General features: G+C 42.7%; 1 protein-coding gene across 2 annotated transcripts; it reads left to right on the top strand.

Moving 5' to 3' along the window:
* Positions 1-4,146: 4,146 nt before the first annotated feature.
* HEY2 (hes related family bHLH transcription factor with YRPW motif 2) lies at positions 4,147-14,547 on the top strand. Of its 2 annotated transcripts, none has more exons than XM_027603606.1 (5): positions 4,147-4,475; positions 6,437-6,515; positions 6,650-6,733; positions 8,982-9,063; positions 13,019-14,547. In XM_027603606.1, exons 1-5 carry the CDS (start codon positions 4,393-4,395, stop codon positions 13,702-13,704), a joined length of 1,014 nt encoding a protein of 337 aa, XP_027459407.1. In that variant the 5' UTR covers positions 4,147-4,392; the 3' UTR covers positions 13,705-14,547. The 2 variants fall into 2 exon arrangements, with proteins under 2 accessions (XP_027459407.1, XP_027459408.1); XM_027603607.1 differs by lacking the exon at positions 4,147-4,475 and adding an exon at positions 4,500-4,938.
* The last annotated feature ends 1,881 nt before the right edge of the window (positions 14,548-16,428 follow it).

Raw genomic sequence — 16,428 nt, 5'->3', positions numbered from 1 at the left:
ATTTCCTACCTCAGAGTTTTTGATGTAACAAATAAGTAGCACCTATTGGGGTAAGCCAAGAAATATGATGCACTTTATGTGACCAGCAAGAATAATTGTTAACTAGTAAAGCAGTTCCCTTAAAGTTGACTTCAAGGTTGGTGGGCCTACATCTGCCCTTGCTTTCTGCTTTGTTTTACTTTACTGGCTTGCTAATATGTGTCCTGTCTTATGTGACCCTAGGTTGGCTTGCCTTCTGCCAGCCTGATGTTGAGAAAAGTATTAAAATTTACAAGGATCTTGCCCTTGGCCTCTGCTCTCAAGGGTGCAGCTTTTTCACACACTTTAAAACATTGCCAGCTCACAATAGCCTTCCAGTCAGGGAGGGAAGCCCAACAAAACTGCCCACAGATGCACGTGCTTGTCACCTGCCCCAGCAATTGCAAATAGACTACCACTTTTCAGAGCCACCTGTTTGTCTTCCCTTTGCAAGAGAAAGCTCGTAAATAAGTAAAATATGTATTTCAGATAGGCCCAAAACTGGACTTCTCAATTTGAACTATGTGCACACAGGCTTCTCAGACTAACATAGTCTTTACATAACAGGGCTGCCTATAATTTCACTGAGAACCAAGTTAAAACATTTTTTTAAATTGGTGTCGTGCCTTGGTGATTTTCTAAGAGAAGCCAAACATTAGAATGGCAGATACTTTTTAAGTAATTTTAAGGAGCATCTCAAAGGATTCAGAGAAGTTACAAATAGCAAAGTGTATGACAATTGATCTTGAAACATTAGAGAGCTCTAATGAAGAAAAAAGCAGACCAAGAATTTTTTTTTTAAATCCTAGTTTCCTTCCCTAAATGGTGCAAGGAGAATGTCAGAATTACAGCAAAGTAAGCACTTCATTAATTTGTGCAAGAAAACCCAAATTTTGTGGGACAATATAAAACTAGGTCAAGATCGCCATACTTAGAAACACAGGTACAAAAATTGTAATTTAAACAGCTGCAAAATTAAATGGGTAGAAGAGTTGGGGAAGGGGATCAAGGCCATTGAGTCTGATGTTTCCAGATCTTGGCATTCAACATCTCACTCCCACGCCTTTAAGTGAGCGAAATCACATAAGCACAAAACATGGGTGAGATGACCAATTTCGGAAAGACGGCAGATTACCCCCTCCTCCATTCCCTTTAGATCCTCGTCCTGAACGTTCTCTCTTAATGGCATTTCGTTTCTAGGGAAGTCTCTCATATCTTTCGGTCTCATTATCTCATTGTACAAATCTTTGAAAAGGAAAGAGCCGTAGTTTGCTCCGTGCGCGGACATCTTTTCTTCTGCCCGGGCTCTTAGTAAGCCTTCAACCAACTTTCACTGAAAAGGATGTCGCTGAGGGGTGATGAGGCTTGAAATCCCACCGCTCTCTCATTCTTTTCTTTCTCTCCACATAGGCCACCCCTCCATCCCCCTCTATTCCCCCGACAACCCACAATCCACAACTGTTTCTACGTAAACCGGGGCGATCCTCCCTGTTTCTTCCTCTGACCCGAGAGTTACTTTCAGTGGAAGATAGACCAGACAAGACGCCTAACCAGGGGATAGTCAAATGGAATGCTTGAGGGGAATAAAAGACCTAATTGAAAAATCCCATGCTGCCTAATTGCGATTAAGTATTTTGCAGATAAGTGAGCATATTACTCTTTTGGTAGTGGTTTTTGTTTTGGCACCGCGGTCTTTTGCCCTATGCATTCTTGTTTATTTAAAGGACTTATATAGCGCTTACCATGTGCCGGCACTGTTCCAAACACTTTTTAAAATATGACCCTCTTTGCTTAAAAAAAGATTTTAAGCGACATTAAATCCGCGTGTGCTTTTCGAACGTCCCTGCTGTATTTTTCTTTATAACAAGTTACAGCAGTTAAGTCTTCAAAGACAAATATGGAAAAATTATAACCAGTTGCTAGTTTTTTGCAAGAAAACCATTTCCCTCTCTGCAATTTTTCACAATTATAGTAATCAAATGTACTAATATAGTGAGAATGAACTCTTAATTTTTTTCAGTTACGATCTCAGATTTTGCCTCTGGCGTTTGGAAGCGCGGGTTCATTTGCTCGCGTGGCAAACGTTAATTGCACTTGTAGGCATTCACTTTCAGAAAAACGTGCATCCCTCACTGAAAGTTGTGAAGGTTGAATTTGCGCCAGGCCTGGTGCAGCGCATTCACCTGTGGCCCGAGCCGACTGGCCATTGGCACATCCTCCTTGGAGGTGGGGCGGGCTACCCGTCCGTCGGGCTCAGCACTGCAGAGCTACGGGGATCCCGAGCGGGTGGCGCGGGGGGAGGTCGGAGCGCGTGGGAAGCCGACCGGCTCAGCTCTGCTCAGCGCGCTCAGATGAGCAGAGGCCCTCGCGGGCTGGGTACCCACCCTGAGGCAGGCAGCAGAGTTGGGGGGGGTCACTGCCCCCCCCCCCCGCGTCCCCGGCGTCCTAAGCTGACCTGGTCCAGCCCACCAGGGCTTGCCGGGCCCCCGCCGACTGTGTGCTTTGCCCGAGGTTAAGTTTCAGAAGTCAGGATGAAACGTTTTGGGTTTCTGTTCACACGGTTATTGCAGGCACCGCGGCGGGGACCGCACAAAAGAGACGAGAGCTTGTGGGGAAGGGGGTTTTGTGTTTTAATGAGGGCTTAACACGCTGGCTGCAAGTCCTTCCCGCTCTCCCCCGCCCAACCCCCGCCCGGGCCCAGTCTTTTCCCGACGCATCCTTTCCTCTCCGCCTCCCCGCCCCGCGAGGGTCTTGTGTGGGGACAGAATGGAGTGTCAATGGGACGCCCTAAGCAGATCCCTAGAAAATCAGGAATCCGTCCGTGGCGGAGGGTTATGATGAATGACAGACGCCCCTTTCTCAAAGCCTTTTCTCCTCCACTAAAGAAAGCACGGAGCTGTCCCGGAGCAACGAGTCTCCGGCTCGACCGCGACCAACCCGCCGCCCGCCTCGCGGTACCGCGGCTCCGGACCATGCGAGCTCACATCTCCTCTCGCGCTCGGTCTGCTCAGCTCCAACCTTCGCTGAGGCACCTTGGTGTAGCCTGTTCAAGTACCGCAACACACGCGAAGAGCCGCTAGAAAACATGTTTTGAAAGCACTTCTGTAGTTTTTACAACCCACCTTGTCCAACGCTCTAAAAACTGGACACGAATTCGTACTTTAGAGAACAAATTTCCAAGCGCGAATTTTTTCATGTTCGGAATTCTCATTAACTCTACCGCTACGACTGCACACACCAAAGGGAGTAGAGAATTGCCATCATCGGGATAATCCAAGCCCGAAAAACTCGAACTTGAAAAACTACTAAAATTGTGTCCTGAAATACCTGCGTCATTGGTCTAGTCTTTCCTGCCACCAGAGCGGACACAACTCCCGCTCACGGTCTACTCAGCGGAGTCTACTATCCACAGCCCCCGTGGCCAAATGGAAATAACTGATTTAGAGCAAATCGAACGTCACATGGTAGCCGGGCTCAGACCCTCAGACAGCCAGCGGTTAAGTACCTGGTCGGGGAAACTCACGTCCTTATCTGTCCACAGCCCAGAGGCCACGAAAGCAGCCTCGGGAGTTGCCAGGGAGGAAAGCAACTTTGATTTAAGGTTTTCAAAAACCCCAGAGGGCAAATGTGACCCTCAGGGTCAGCCAGTCAGCAGTTTTGGTCCAGACAAGGGACAGCCGAGTGGGGCGGTTCGGTTAAGCCACGGCGCCTCCCAACGTCACTACACGCTCGCTCACACTCAGCCACGCGCTTGGGGTTATTCTTTAAACACAAGACAGAAACTTCACCACCAGACTGTGAGGGGGTGCGAGGGAGAGCCGAAACCCGAGGTCGGGAGCCCGCCCCTCTACGGTCCTCCCCCGCCGCGCCCGCGCCCACGCCCACGTCCGCGTGCTGCCCTAGCTGGAGCTATCAACCTCGCGCTCACGCTCGCCGCTGCCTCTCCCGCCCGCGCGCAGCTCCCGGACCCTAGGTGCGCGGCAGCGTTCCCACGCCTCGGCAGGAGGCTCGCCGCGAGCATTGGCGAGCGCGGCCCCGCCCTTCCGCCTCAGCCAATCGCAGGCCACGCCGCGCCGGAGGAGGCGGAACCCGGCGGGGCGGCGGGGGCCTGCGCGCGGGAGGCGGGCGAGGTGGCCCCGCCCGCGCGGAGGGGCGTGGCCGGCGCCGGTTCTTGCGGCCGAGCCCGGCTGCGGCGTGGGAAAGAGCCGCGAGGAGCCGACCGCGCCGCCGCGGGAGCCGCGCCTTCCCGGACCCAGAGAGGGAGGGAGGAAGGGAGGAAGGGAGGAGGCTGGCAGGGCCCCCTGGGCGCTGCGCTCCGCTCCGCTCCGCGTTGGTGGCTCGGGCTGGGCTGTGCCCCGCGCCGTCTTCGCCGCGATGAAGCGCCCTTGCGAGGAGACGACCTCCGAGAGCGACATGGACGAGACCATCGACGTGGGGAGCGAGAACAATTACTCGGGGTGAGCGCGGGCTCGACGGGAACTGCCGGGAGCCCTAGGCGTCGGAGAGCTTTGTGCGCGAGCGGCTCTTTGGAAGTCCCGAGGCTCCTCTCCGCGACGTCCTAACGGAGTGGGGAAAGTTTTGCCCCGGGAAACTGAGCGGTGGGCGCTCACGGAGCGTGCGTTGGGGTGGGGCGGGGGATGTAGGTTTTCACACCAGGGGTGGGGCGGAGACGAAGGGGGACGCGACTGAACCACAGCGCAGGAGTTGGCGAGGGAGGGTCCCCGGCTGTCAGCGTTGGGCGCGCGGACAGGCAGGCGCTGGCGACGGGCGACGCCCCCGCCACTGAAACTGCGGGAGCACTTCCAGGATAGGCCAGGCGAAGAGAGAAACAGATTGATATACAATTTTTTATTTTTCAAGAGACTAAAAAGATGATCTGCCTTTTGGAGAAATCAAAGCAATTTGCAATTTTAAGGCTAAGTAGGTTGAGCTTTCCAGGTTGACTATGTGTGAATGGCCTGACGGGAGAGTGAGTGACAGACGTTAAGGATCGTTTCGGGCGTAGATCATCTCTCTTGACTGCTTGTTCTTAAGTCTGGAAAAGATCGGGGTCGTAATCACAGAAGCCAGACCTCTACTTTCCAGTGACAGAGGGGGATTACCGAGGCATTTTAATGCCAAGGCGGGTCAAATGATAATTGCTTCTAATTGGCATCCCCACAAGCTCCTTAATTATTTATCTGCAGCTGTCACTCAAAGAGCAAAATTCTTCCTACCTTTGGAAAACTGGTTTTCTTTCCACATCGTTATTCTAATAAGTACAAACCAAAGCGTGAAATCGGCAACAGCAGAGATATTTACATGAAACGTTGCTTGCGAAGGATCTTTTTAATTATTAAAGTGTGCGTCTTCTTAAAAAATGAGATCTGAAAAACAGAAGAAGTCATGTGAAAGGCGAAACCAGTTGGGATGGGGTGGGACTGAGGGGGACACTTAATTCAGAAATAAGATCCAGAAGTGAGAAGGTGAGGTAATAAGAACCTGGTGTGTGCAACAGTCCTAAAATGAAAGAGAACAAATAACAGGAATCTGGAGAATTTGAGAACATAAAGAAGCATAGTATCCATGAATTATGAAGAGAAACATGTACAAACTAGAAAGGATGGCAAAAGCTGTAAGTGACAAAATAATGATTTGATTGAACTTTCAATACAAAATATTTTTTCATTAGTAAACTCAAGATGGATTGCAGCTTCTAGAGGTTTAAGCTTAGGCTGAAGACTAGGAGATACCTACAGTTTCATTTTCAAAGTAAAACATTTACCTAGTAGTTGATCTCATTTTAATTTCCCTATCAGTGGCATATTTAATTTGGGGCATTCTTTTGGAAGATCAGTATACAGAACATTACATGTGTCTTTTTTTTCCCCTGCTGTGAGATATGACTGATTGAAGTTTTGAAATAGTAAGATAACTTCTGTTTATTTTGAAGATTGCATCTAGGGACAACAGTTTGACATGTGATGACTGTCTATCTGTTTGATAGTGGTGCTAAACATGGCCTTTATTTTAAAATAGCTTTGCTTTGTTTAGTGTGTCTGACCGGAGGTTGGAGGAGGGATGCTCTTAGAAATTAGTTGATTTTTAAGAAATTTTTATGAGTGGAACTAGGAAGTACTAATAACTGACTTCTCACTCTGACCGCTCGTAAGTTTTTCACTGCAAGACTTAAAAGTTTAGGGATGTTTTTGCAAATGGATTTGGTGTCTGGATGACTTGTTTAAAAAGGGGGGAGGGCATGATTCTTACCTGAAAATAGATATAAGGACTGAAAACAAAGTATGTTAAATGTAAGAATTAAGAATAAACACGCAACTGAACTGTGCAATCACTCAATATTTAATGGATGCCATGAAGTACCCAGAAGAAACCATTGTTATGTTAATGCAGCACCTGACATACTGTTCCTATTTCATAGGCAAAGTACTAGCTCTGTGATTAGATCAAATTCCCCAACAACAACATCTCAGATTATGGCAAGAAAGAAAAGGAGAGGGGTATGTGATTTTTTTTTTATTTTTATTTCATGTAATCCAGCCTAATGTGTAACAGTTGTATTCTTCCATTAAGAGTAAATTTAGCATTTGTGTATTCATAAACTTTTGTTGCTGTTTTGCTTCCTTTGGAATAGATAATAGAGAAAAGGCGTCGAGATCGGATAAATAACAGTTTATCTGAGTTGAGACGACTGGTGCCAACTGCTTTTGAAAAACAAGTAAGCTTACCCCTGACCACCCCACCAAAAGGCTCAAAAAAATCTGATTCTCTCATCTGGGAATGTGGGTTCTTGTTAAAGCTCATTAAAATAATGGTGTATGTGCCCTGATCTGGCACAGAGCAGCTATTTCAATAAAATGCTTTGTTGTGGCAAAACTATTAAAAACATAATCCATCATGAAGTTGAAAAACATTTCCATTCTTCAGCTTATTTTTCCCTTAAGGGTAACAGTGTTCATGCTTTCTCTGTTCTTTCTATGAAGACCAGTAGTGGTTTTGTTTAAAACTGAGCTGTATGTCATACTCTTTTAAAAAATATATCATGTGAAATTTCATTTTTGTGTCAAACGGTTAAAAAAAGTGCTTTTTATTTTAAAAATAACCAAAGTCCAGGAAGTAACATCTCTAGCTCTATTTCCTATGGTAATACCAATAAAATTTTTTTACCAAATCACTTGGTTTCATTTTTAATCTCTGGATTAATAGAACAGTGTTCCATTTGGGGCATCTTTTTGGAAGTTTGGTAAAAATAGAACTAGCCATAAATTTCCTTTTTCAGAATTCAAGGTATTCCTTTACCAAAAAAAAAAAAAAAAAGATTTTGCAAACTTAGAAAAGGAAGAAGCCAAATGTTTAAATTTTCCTTTGTTGTTTTGGAAAAGTTTTGTATCTCTTGCCACAGTGGCTAACAGCACAGATTTCTAAGCACATCTTTCAAAGAATATGGCATCGTATGCTATTGAAAATACTTTCAATTTAATTCAAATAGGGTATAAGGCAGCAGTTGTTTGTTTATTTTGTTGTTTACTTCATGAACCACAACCATACAGCAAGCCCTACAAAGCCCTTGGAAATTATCCAGAAACTGCAATTTTGTTATTTGTCACTTTCACTAAAACTACTGTACATCTTCATGGAGATACTGCAAATTGACAGAAGTACAAGATGTAATATGCTCTTGATTGTACATTTTTGAGAGAAAAAAGATACCTATATGCTGAAACTGCCTTAGGTAAGCTAAATGTAATATGGAAATTGTAGTTTTGATTAGTAACATTTTCAATGACAATAGGCTGAAAATGAAAATACCAGTAATTGGCGTTTTCACTTTGAGTACTGAAATGTCTGCAGTTATGAAGAACAGTTTGATTTTTTTCCCCCCTTAGTTTGTTAGGGTTTTTTTCTTAAATGTCGACTTAAAACAAACCTTAAAAGCAAACCTCAGTTGTTTGGCAGTTAGTTACCATAAACACAGGCTTTCCCATTTGCCAAGCTTGGCTACCAATCTTAGTGAGCTGGCCCTGTCACAGTATGATTAGAAGAGTGTTCTTTCTAGCAGTTTAAATAACTCTGGCACTCTCACCATGTACAGGGTGCTGATAATTTTCACAAAACAAGTAGAGCATAGGAACCTGAAAAAAACTTCAGTTTCCTTTTCAAAAAGACATATTGATTTAATTATTTAGCTTTTCCAGGAAATTAGCAGCCACCCACAGTCCTCTGAGGCAGTTCAAGGTGGCACATCTGTATTTCAGTTGGTTTCCAGAGGTTGCCTTATTTTAAAAAGTAGGACATATAAATATATTTCTAAGATATTTTATTAAGAACTATTTTAAAGTGTTCAAATATCTTTAAGCATTTCTGATGCTTTAGATAGGTAGTAAGTTATGCTTTCTTGTTTATGATCTTGGAACTCACAGTGACACCTGCTGGTAATTTTTGGAAAAAAAAACCCTTAAAAGTCTTCCCTTTTTTATTTTTTGTTTCTGCTTACCAGGGTGTGCCTTAAAGACTTATTAGAACTTTTTATTTTTGAAAAATCTAATTTGCTAAGATCCTGTCTCTTTATCCTTCAGAGTAGGATTCAACTGATCTAGAACTGCGGCATTATATAAGACTATTAGATGTTCCCTAATGAAATAGAGGGTAGAGATTAGATGCAAGGTTTGAGATTTTTGCAATTATAATTGTTTTAGTGGAGTGATCTTAGGAGTATAGTTATTCTTATGATTAAAAAATTATTTGTTATACCTCTTAATCTTTAAAAGATAAATTGGCCAATATCTGTCATTAGGTGAGACACAGTAATTATTGTTTACATGTAAAGTTTGCAAAGAACTCAGATGTTTCTGTGAAAAAAAATAAACTTGGAATTTTCTAATGAAAAGGAATACTGAAAATCCAGTGTAAAATGTTCCAAATCAGTTTCCATAGAACTTCTAAGACTTTATTATTTGTTTATACAGGGATCTGCAAAGTTAGAGAAAGCCGAAATACTGCAAATGACAGTAGATCATCTGAAGATGCTTCAGGCAACTGGGGGTAAAGGTAAGTAGGTGACTTCATTTTTACCCCCTTGCCACCTCTCTCTTTGCATTTTTCCCCCTAAGATTATAGGAAAGTCATAGTTGAACAGTTCTTTAACAAGCTGAGATAGGAGGTCCCAGATTAAAGCTGTGGAAATCAATGCTAATGGCAGGATTGAACTCGTGGGAAAGAACTTCTGGAACAAAAGAAGCACTTGACCCTGGGCTTGTGTTTGCTTTCATAATACTGTGGGAGTAAAGCTTCATTCACAGCAGCCTGGTCAGAGATTTGTTTGGGACCTCAGGAGCACATGCTGGAGTCTGTACAGAAAGACAAAACACACACACAAACATCTAAACATAAACAGGAGGTTAAAGGCAATCTTTTTCTCTTCTTCTTTCTCTTCCCCCGATACCCCCCATTAAATCAAGACTAGGACTCAACCTAATGCAGCCATTCCAAAGGAATTGACTTTAGAATTATCTTCACTGTTTTCAGATTTTGGTTGATCTTGGGTTTAGACCAGACAGAACATTTGAAGTATAGGTAGTGAATCTCTGTACTGAAAACTATTAAAGGAGCAGAGTCATTCCTGCAGAGAGCAAGCAGGAAGAGGAACCCTGGGCCCAGGGCCCTGGAGACATGTCTTCTGTACTAGATAGTGATTTAGGAAAGAATCATCCAGAGGTCAGAGATGGACCCCTCCTGTCACGTTAAAAATAGACTTGTGATCCTGAAAGCTGTAATATTCATTCAGATTTCATGATCCCTCTTCTCACACATTACTCAGACTTGATTTTGCCCTTTTGTATCTTTTTCACTCTTCAAGCAGGCCTTTGCTATTCACCTTCACCAAGAGTCTTTTGTTATTTAATGTATTTGACAACTGGGTAGGGAGAGACTACCACCACGAGGGCTAAGTGCTGCCCTCCACCCTGGCAGCTTCTCTGCTCAGCATTAGCCTTTCATTACATAGTATCACAGTTTGCCCTAGATCAAAGCAGGGGCAAGGCATTGGAGGGAAATAGCCATTTACCAATTGCTGTGGAAGTACTTCAGTATTTAACTCCAGTGTGGCCATACTGCCAACGACCTGTGGATCATCATCCCTGGCCTTCACTGTCTTTTACCTGTATCAGGTGTGCAGGGAGGGGCGGTGATCACGTAAAGAGAAGCCCCCATGGTTTGACTAAACCTCAGTTGCACCTTCTCTAGAAACCATCCTGAATGGGTACGGAATTGTCATTTCTTATCATGAAAATGTAACCCTCAGCATAGTATGCAAAAACTCTTACATAATAGAGAAGAGAACTGGATGAAATCGTAGAAACCAGTGATCCAGCCTAGCTTGGCCATTGTCTTGCCTTTAACCCAAGACAGAAGTGCTCCGCTGCACTGTGAGGCCTACACTAGCATTCTGAGCTCTAAAGCCCCTGCAGCCCCATGATTTTGATTCTGCACCTGCCACCTCAGGATAGTAGACTGATTGAGTTGGTGATGGTGCAGGAACAGCAGTCTAACTGCTCTGCCTCCCTTGGTGTTGTTCACCACAAGGCTAAGAATTCTTACCAGGGTTTCAAATATTTGGCATAAGCTATACTTCTAAAGAGGAATACTGTTCTTATGTCTTATTATAAAAACTAAGTTCCATTCTTGGTTGCTATTCTTGGCTACCTGAACAGTCCTAAAATTCATCCCAGAATAGTTTATGAACAGACATTTCCAAGCAAGTTCCATACAAGTTGCCTGATGGCCAAGTGACCAGAGAGGTCATCACACAGGAGGAAGTATGGGCCTTGAAGAGGAGGGGTTGGCAGTGGGGGCTCACATCATCCAAGACTCACAGCTTCTATGGGGCCTCACAATGTAGTGGTGAAGGACACAGACTGCAGTTGGGTTGCCTGGTTTCGAATCCTAGCTCGGCCATATGTTAGCTCTGTGACCTTGGGTAAACTACTAACCCCGTCCGAGCCCCAGTTTCCTCATCTGTAAAATGAGGACAGTGATAGTGTCTACCTCACAAGGTTGTTGTGAGTTTATTCACTTAAAGCCATACAGCAGTGATGGCACAGAGGAAGTGATATGGACCCATGTGCCTTCATTATTGGCCCAAGATTATTCCTAGGGGACAGCTGCTCAGGAATTACACAATTTATATTCCTTAATATGCAACAGAGAACTCAGCCGTATATAACAACACACAGCTGGCAAATCACAAATTTCAATCACTTTGTGCCCACTCATGAAAATTCTTGGAAGCCCCTGGGATTCCAGTTCTGTTGGTCCATTCTTTATAGTCTGTCTTGGTACTGCAGCGTCTTCTAAAGAGAATTTAGTAGAGTAACCTAAATTTCTAGATCCCTCTGTGTTTCTGGACTCTGTCTTCTGTTGGATTACATCCATCCTTCTCTCGTGAAAATTAGAAGCCTGAAAAGCCCGACAAAGAACCTTGAGGGTTCTCATGTGAACTCTTTCTATGGAGGCGTCTTCTTCAGGAAGAGCTTTCTCTCTTAATCCCAGGGATTTTGTTGCTATCTAAGCTGAAGTCCTGGGATTATAACTATTTTTGTTGCTGATTTTCCACATTTCATGATATTCTCTTATATCAGCTTTGTGCTGTTATTGTTACTGTTTTAATGGTGTGTATTTTTGCCCCAAGTATCTTTTTGAGACTTCCATATTTCTGTTGCTATAATAGCTTTGGGAGTTTGAATATTGTGACTTCTATTTTCCAAAGTGCTTTGATTACACAATAAGATAATTTAATTTTTAGTAGGTGATAAATGAAACAGATAATACTTGGATCTGCAGAAACATGAAAAAGATAATACATTAAATGCCTTAGGGAAAAATAACTTTGTAATATTTTTCATTTCTGTATACCCATTTCCCAAAACTGAATAAACTTTTAATTTGAAAATTGCTAAAAAAAAAAGTTGCAAATGAGAAAGAATCTGAAAAGGATACATTTGTACACACTAGAGGTCATTCAGAGTGGTGACATTTCCCCAAATGTCTGATTGTTATTCTACCCTAAATTGGCACTGATAATAATGATACATTACTATTTTTTATCTAATGTACTATATTTGGATAAAAAGGGATTCTCATAAATGTGACTCAGCTCCAGCCATTTTTATGGTTGTAACCTTAGGTGTGGGAGGGGCGTGGTGCATGCATACACTGAAAAATTAACACACAGTTTTTTCTTGGGTGGATGCCAGGAAAATATAAGCTAACCAGTAAAGGAAATATATCTTTGAATTTCAGGAAAGCGAGGAGTTATAGTAATCTCGTATCAGTAAAGCAGCCTTATTTGCCTGATAGAAAAATAAGATCTCCAAATTAGTAACCCCCAAATTAAAAAAAAAAAAAATTTTTTTGTTTTCATCAAATTTTTTCATACAAAGTAATTTGCTAAAAAAAAAACACCGTGAGTCAAGAAGCATTTATGAATTTATTAAGAGATTCTAGCACATTTTTAAAGAAAGTCCTCAAGCTGCTAAAATGCATTTCATATCTCTGTTACAAATGCCAAGAGTGCGGATGTTTCAGAATAACCCTTTAATCTCCACCACATGTGACAGAGACGGACTGAAACTCTGTAGGACCGTGAAAAAGTTTAGGGAATTTCACTATCCCACAGTACAAAAGGAGAGACCCCCCCCCCCGCCTTGTTTTTTTAATGGAAGTATTTGAAACACGGATGTTCTTAATTTTTTTCCCCACTGTGATATTTAGTTGCAAGAACTATAGTATATAGCATTGCTAGTGTTGTCACACATGTGAATGCAAAGTATACTTTCTTCTGTAGCAACTACAACCAGAAATAACTGGCAACATTTTCAGAAAGGGTCATTCTCCTTGACTATTCGTAAGCACAGAGGGAAGCACAGTCAGTGGTTACTCATAGTCACTGTACCGCTTTCTCTTGCTGCCCCCTCCCGGTCCCCCCTTTGCTCTGACCCCCTCTCAGGCTACTTTGACGCACACGCTCTGGCCATGGACTTCATGAGCATTGGCTTCCGGGAGTGCCTAACGGAAGTGGCCCGGTACCTGAGCTCCGTGGAGGGCCTGGACTCCTCCGACCCCCTGCGGGTGCGACTGGTCTCTCATCTCAGCACATGTGCCTCGCAGCGGGAGGCGGCGGCCATGACGTCCTCTCTGGCCCACCACCACCACCCCCTGCACCCGCACCACTGGGCGGCAGCCTTCCACCACCTCCCCGCGGCCCTGCTCCAGCCCAACGGACTCCACACGTCCGAGTCCACGCCTTGTCGCCTCTCCACCGCTTCGGAAGTGCCTCCTGCCCATGGCTCCGCCCTCCTCACGGCCACGTTCGCCCACGCCGACTCCGCCCTTCGGATGCCGGCCACGGGCAGCGCAGCCCCCTGCGTGCCGCCTCTCTCCACCTCTCTCTTGTCCCTCTCCGCCACTGTCCACGCGGCCGCGGCCGCAGCCACTGCAGCGGCGCACAGCTTCCCTCTGTCCTTCGCGGGGGCCTTCCCCATGCTCCCCCCTAACGCAGCTGCAGCCGTGGCAGCCGCCACAGCCATCAGCCCGCCCTTAACCGTGTCGGCCACGTCCAGCCCGCAGCAGACAAGCGGTGGAACAAACAGTAAACCTTACCGACCCTGGGGGACAGAAGTGGGAGCTTTTTAAGTTTTCACTGAATTTTTTGCAGTGGTAACCGAATGTCCTTCGTTTCTGAGTCAGCTTAAAACCTCTGCACCCTGAAAGTAGCCATACAGATGTCTACAGATCCACAAAGGAATAAAGCTATTTGAGACACAAACCTCACAAGTGGAAATGTGGTATTATCTTTTTTCTCTTGGTTTGTTTAGGGCAGCTTGGTAACTGACAGCAGCAGCTTTGGAAAACTTCACACTTGTATGCATTTAGAAGTTTCCTGGAAGATATATGGACTGTATCATCCAGCAGTGCATCAGTATGTCTGTATTGGGGAAGGGGGGAAAAAAAGTCCTGACTGGATTCTCTTCAAACTAGATGGAAAAAAATATTCGTGTTTCATAAGTGCCTGAGCTAGTAAAGTTTTCTTCTGAATATATAACATTGCACAAGTAAAGAAGAGCGTAGAGGTTAGGTTAAGAAAGGAAAGGGACAGAAGTCTTACATTAGGCTGCAGACATTTTAATACAGTGCCAGAGAAGAGTACTCTGTTGAAACCAACAGGTTTTTACTGGCCAAAAGGATTGCTGAAAATAATTTTCAAGTTGAAAGACCTAGTTTTATCTTAGTTTGCTTTCTTTGTACAGACTTGCCTGCCAAGTGGTGACATTTAGCAATGCATTGGTATAAGCAATTATTCCATCAGTGCTCAGATTAACAACCATTTCTGCCCTGCCTGCAAGCCCCCAGGCACTTTTTTCATGGCTCAAAATACGGTGCTTCTTTATGTAAACCATTTATATAGAGAGTGCACCTAAAAGCAGTTGCCTACCATGTGCCCAACAGAAGCTATTTGATTCGTGCCAACTTGAAAATTCTCCAGTTTGTAAAAGTTTAGGTTAATTTATTGTTTTGTTTGGACTATTTTTACATACTTCCTCTCTTCATTTTGTCCTGATAATGTGTAATATCTATTCTTGTCACCCTTTGGGAAAAGTTGCATTTCTGGAGGTCTGCGACAGGGATAGAGCATTGGGAAGAGAAAAGCCACGATTTTTAAAAACTCTTTGTCAAGCTTATGATTGCATTTGATCCCAAATCAAGATGAATGTATGCAATGGGATGTACATAAATTATTTTTGTTCATGCCTAGACTAGTGCTACATAATGGTGTTTTTCTTTTGTTTTTTTATTTTGTTTAATGACAAAGTAATCTCTTAATACATTAAAATTGAGCACATGAGATTTTATGTTTGAAAGATGAAGACACAGCATGTATTATTATGCACTTCATTTCTCTGCTGTGTGGAGAAAGCAATAAACATGAGAATGTTAAACATTATGCAAAATTATACTTTTTAAATATTTGTTTAAAATTATTGTACCCAGTCTTTTTTGCATTACTTTGTAACCTTTTTCTATGCAAAAGTCTACATATCACTAATTAAATGAAGTCCTTTTTGACTATTTTTATGTGGATGAGTTGCTTTGCAGAATGGAAAGTTGACATGAATTTCAAGCAAGGCCTTCTTTCATTAACAGTTTAAGCCGTGGCTTTTCTTTTTCTCTTTCAGAGTCATTTAATATAATTAATATAATTCACAGCTTGCCTGAAAATAACATGTATCTGAGCTTGTAAATCAGTTAAGCATAGGCGGGTATGACATTATTGGAGACAGGAAGTGATCAGTTTCCTATGCCTTTTATTCTTAACCATGGTTCTTGGAAAAGTGCAAATATAAGAACTCCAAATAATGGTAAACTGAACCTAGGATAATAAGCTAGAATGTGTCATATATTTTGTAACTCAAAAATGTTTGTAGAGGGTTTTTAAAACATCACATGCCTACATGATAAGCATATACATGCTTCCTGATGATAAATCCTCTGTACCTACCTCAATGAAACTTTCTTTTGATGCTATAGAAATTATGCACATATCTCTCCCTCTTCAGTGAAGCCTAGAAGAGATTATTTCAGTTCCTGAAGCTATTGGGCCAAACATAAGAAAAGAATAAAAAAAGAATGTTTTTTATTCATATCAGTTATCCTCACAGTTAAAGGAAAGAGTGCGAGGGTTCTTACATTATTTTAGTTTTGAAAAGTTACATAGTTTTTCTAATTTTTGTCTATAAGTGGTTAAAAAAATGAGCAAAAACAGATCACTTTGTTCCTCCTGTCTGTAAATTCTGTGGTTATTGTATCTTCAATTAGCTCTGATGGAATTAGGTAGTAAATAAGAAAATGAATTTAGTAGTATTTGAAGTTTGCTTTTTAATCATGATTTGTGGACAATAGGCATAGAAATAATTCTTATTTTAAGATCTAATAGCTGATTCTGTGCCTCTTGTAATGTCAGCATTCAAAGAATTTCTTTTCCTTTTTTGGAATGTAAACCATTTTAGAGATCAGGAATTTTTATTTTTAATTTTGATTAAATATTTTAAGATAAATCCTCTTTCTTCCTCCTTTCCTCCCTTTCTTGTCCTTTTGTTTTTTCCTTATATTTTTTCCTTCTCAGTTACATATGGGTTGTTATTTTTCCAATTAAATGATTAAAATATTTGCAAAACAAATTGCTACATAGTTGCTAAAGATTGTCATAGTTCCTGAAGTTAATTGTTGTCTGTACTTTTGGTCATGTGAATTTAATTGTTTCTTGATAAATGTTTCATATCCTCAGCTGTTAACGTCACAGTACACTGTTAAAAAACAAAATGCAACTAAGTAAATTTAAAGATCAAATTGGCTTTATTC

This window comes from Zalophus californianus, chromosome 7, assembly GCF_009762305.2.
Source record: "Zalophus californianus isolate mZalCal1 chromosome 7, mZalCal1.pri.v2, whole genome shotgun sequence".
NCBI classification, from domain to species: Eukaryota; Metazoa; Chordata; class Mammalia; order Carnivora; family Otariidae; genus Zalophus; species Zalophus californianus.
The sequence above is the reverse complement of the archived record's forward strand: the minus strand, read 5'-3'. Positions and strand labels throughout refer to the sequence as shown.

Excerpts from the sequence above, each read along its gene's own strand:
- HEY2 (XM_027603606.1), top strand. The coding sequence starts at position 4,393 with ATGAAGCGCCCTTGCGAGGAGACGACCTCCGAGAGCGACATGGACGAG. Across the intron at positions 4,476-6,436 it reads AGCGAGAACAATTACTCGGG|GCAAAGTACTAGCTCTGTGA; the intron begins GTGAGCGCGGGC and ends CCTATTTCATAG. Across the intron at positions 6,734-8,981 it reads CAACTGCTTTTGAAAAACAA|GGATCTGCAAAGTTAGAGAA; the intron begins GTAAGCTTACCC and ends TTGTTTATACAG.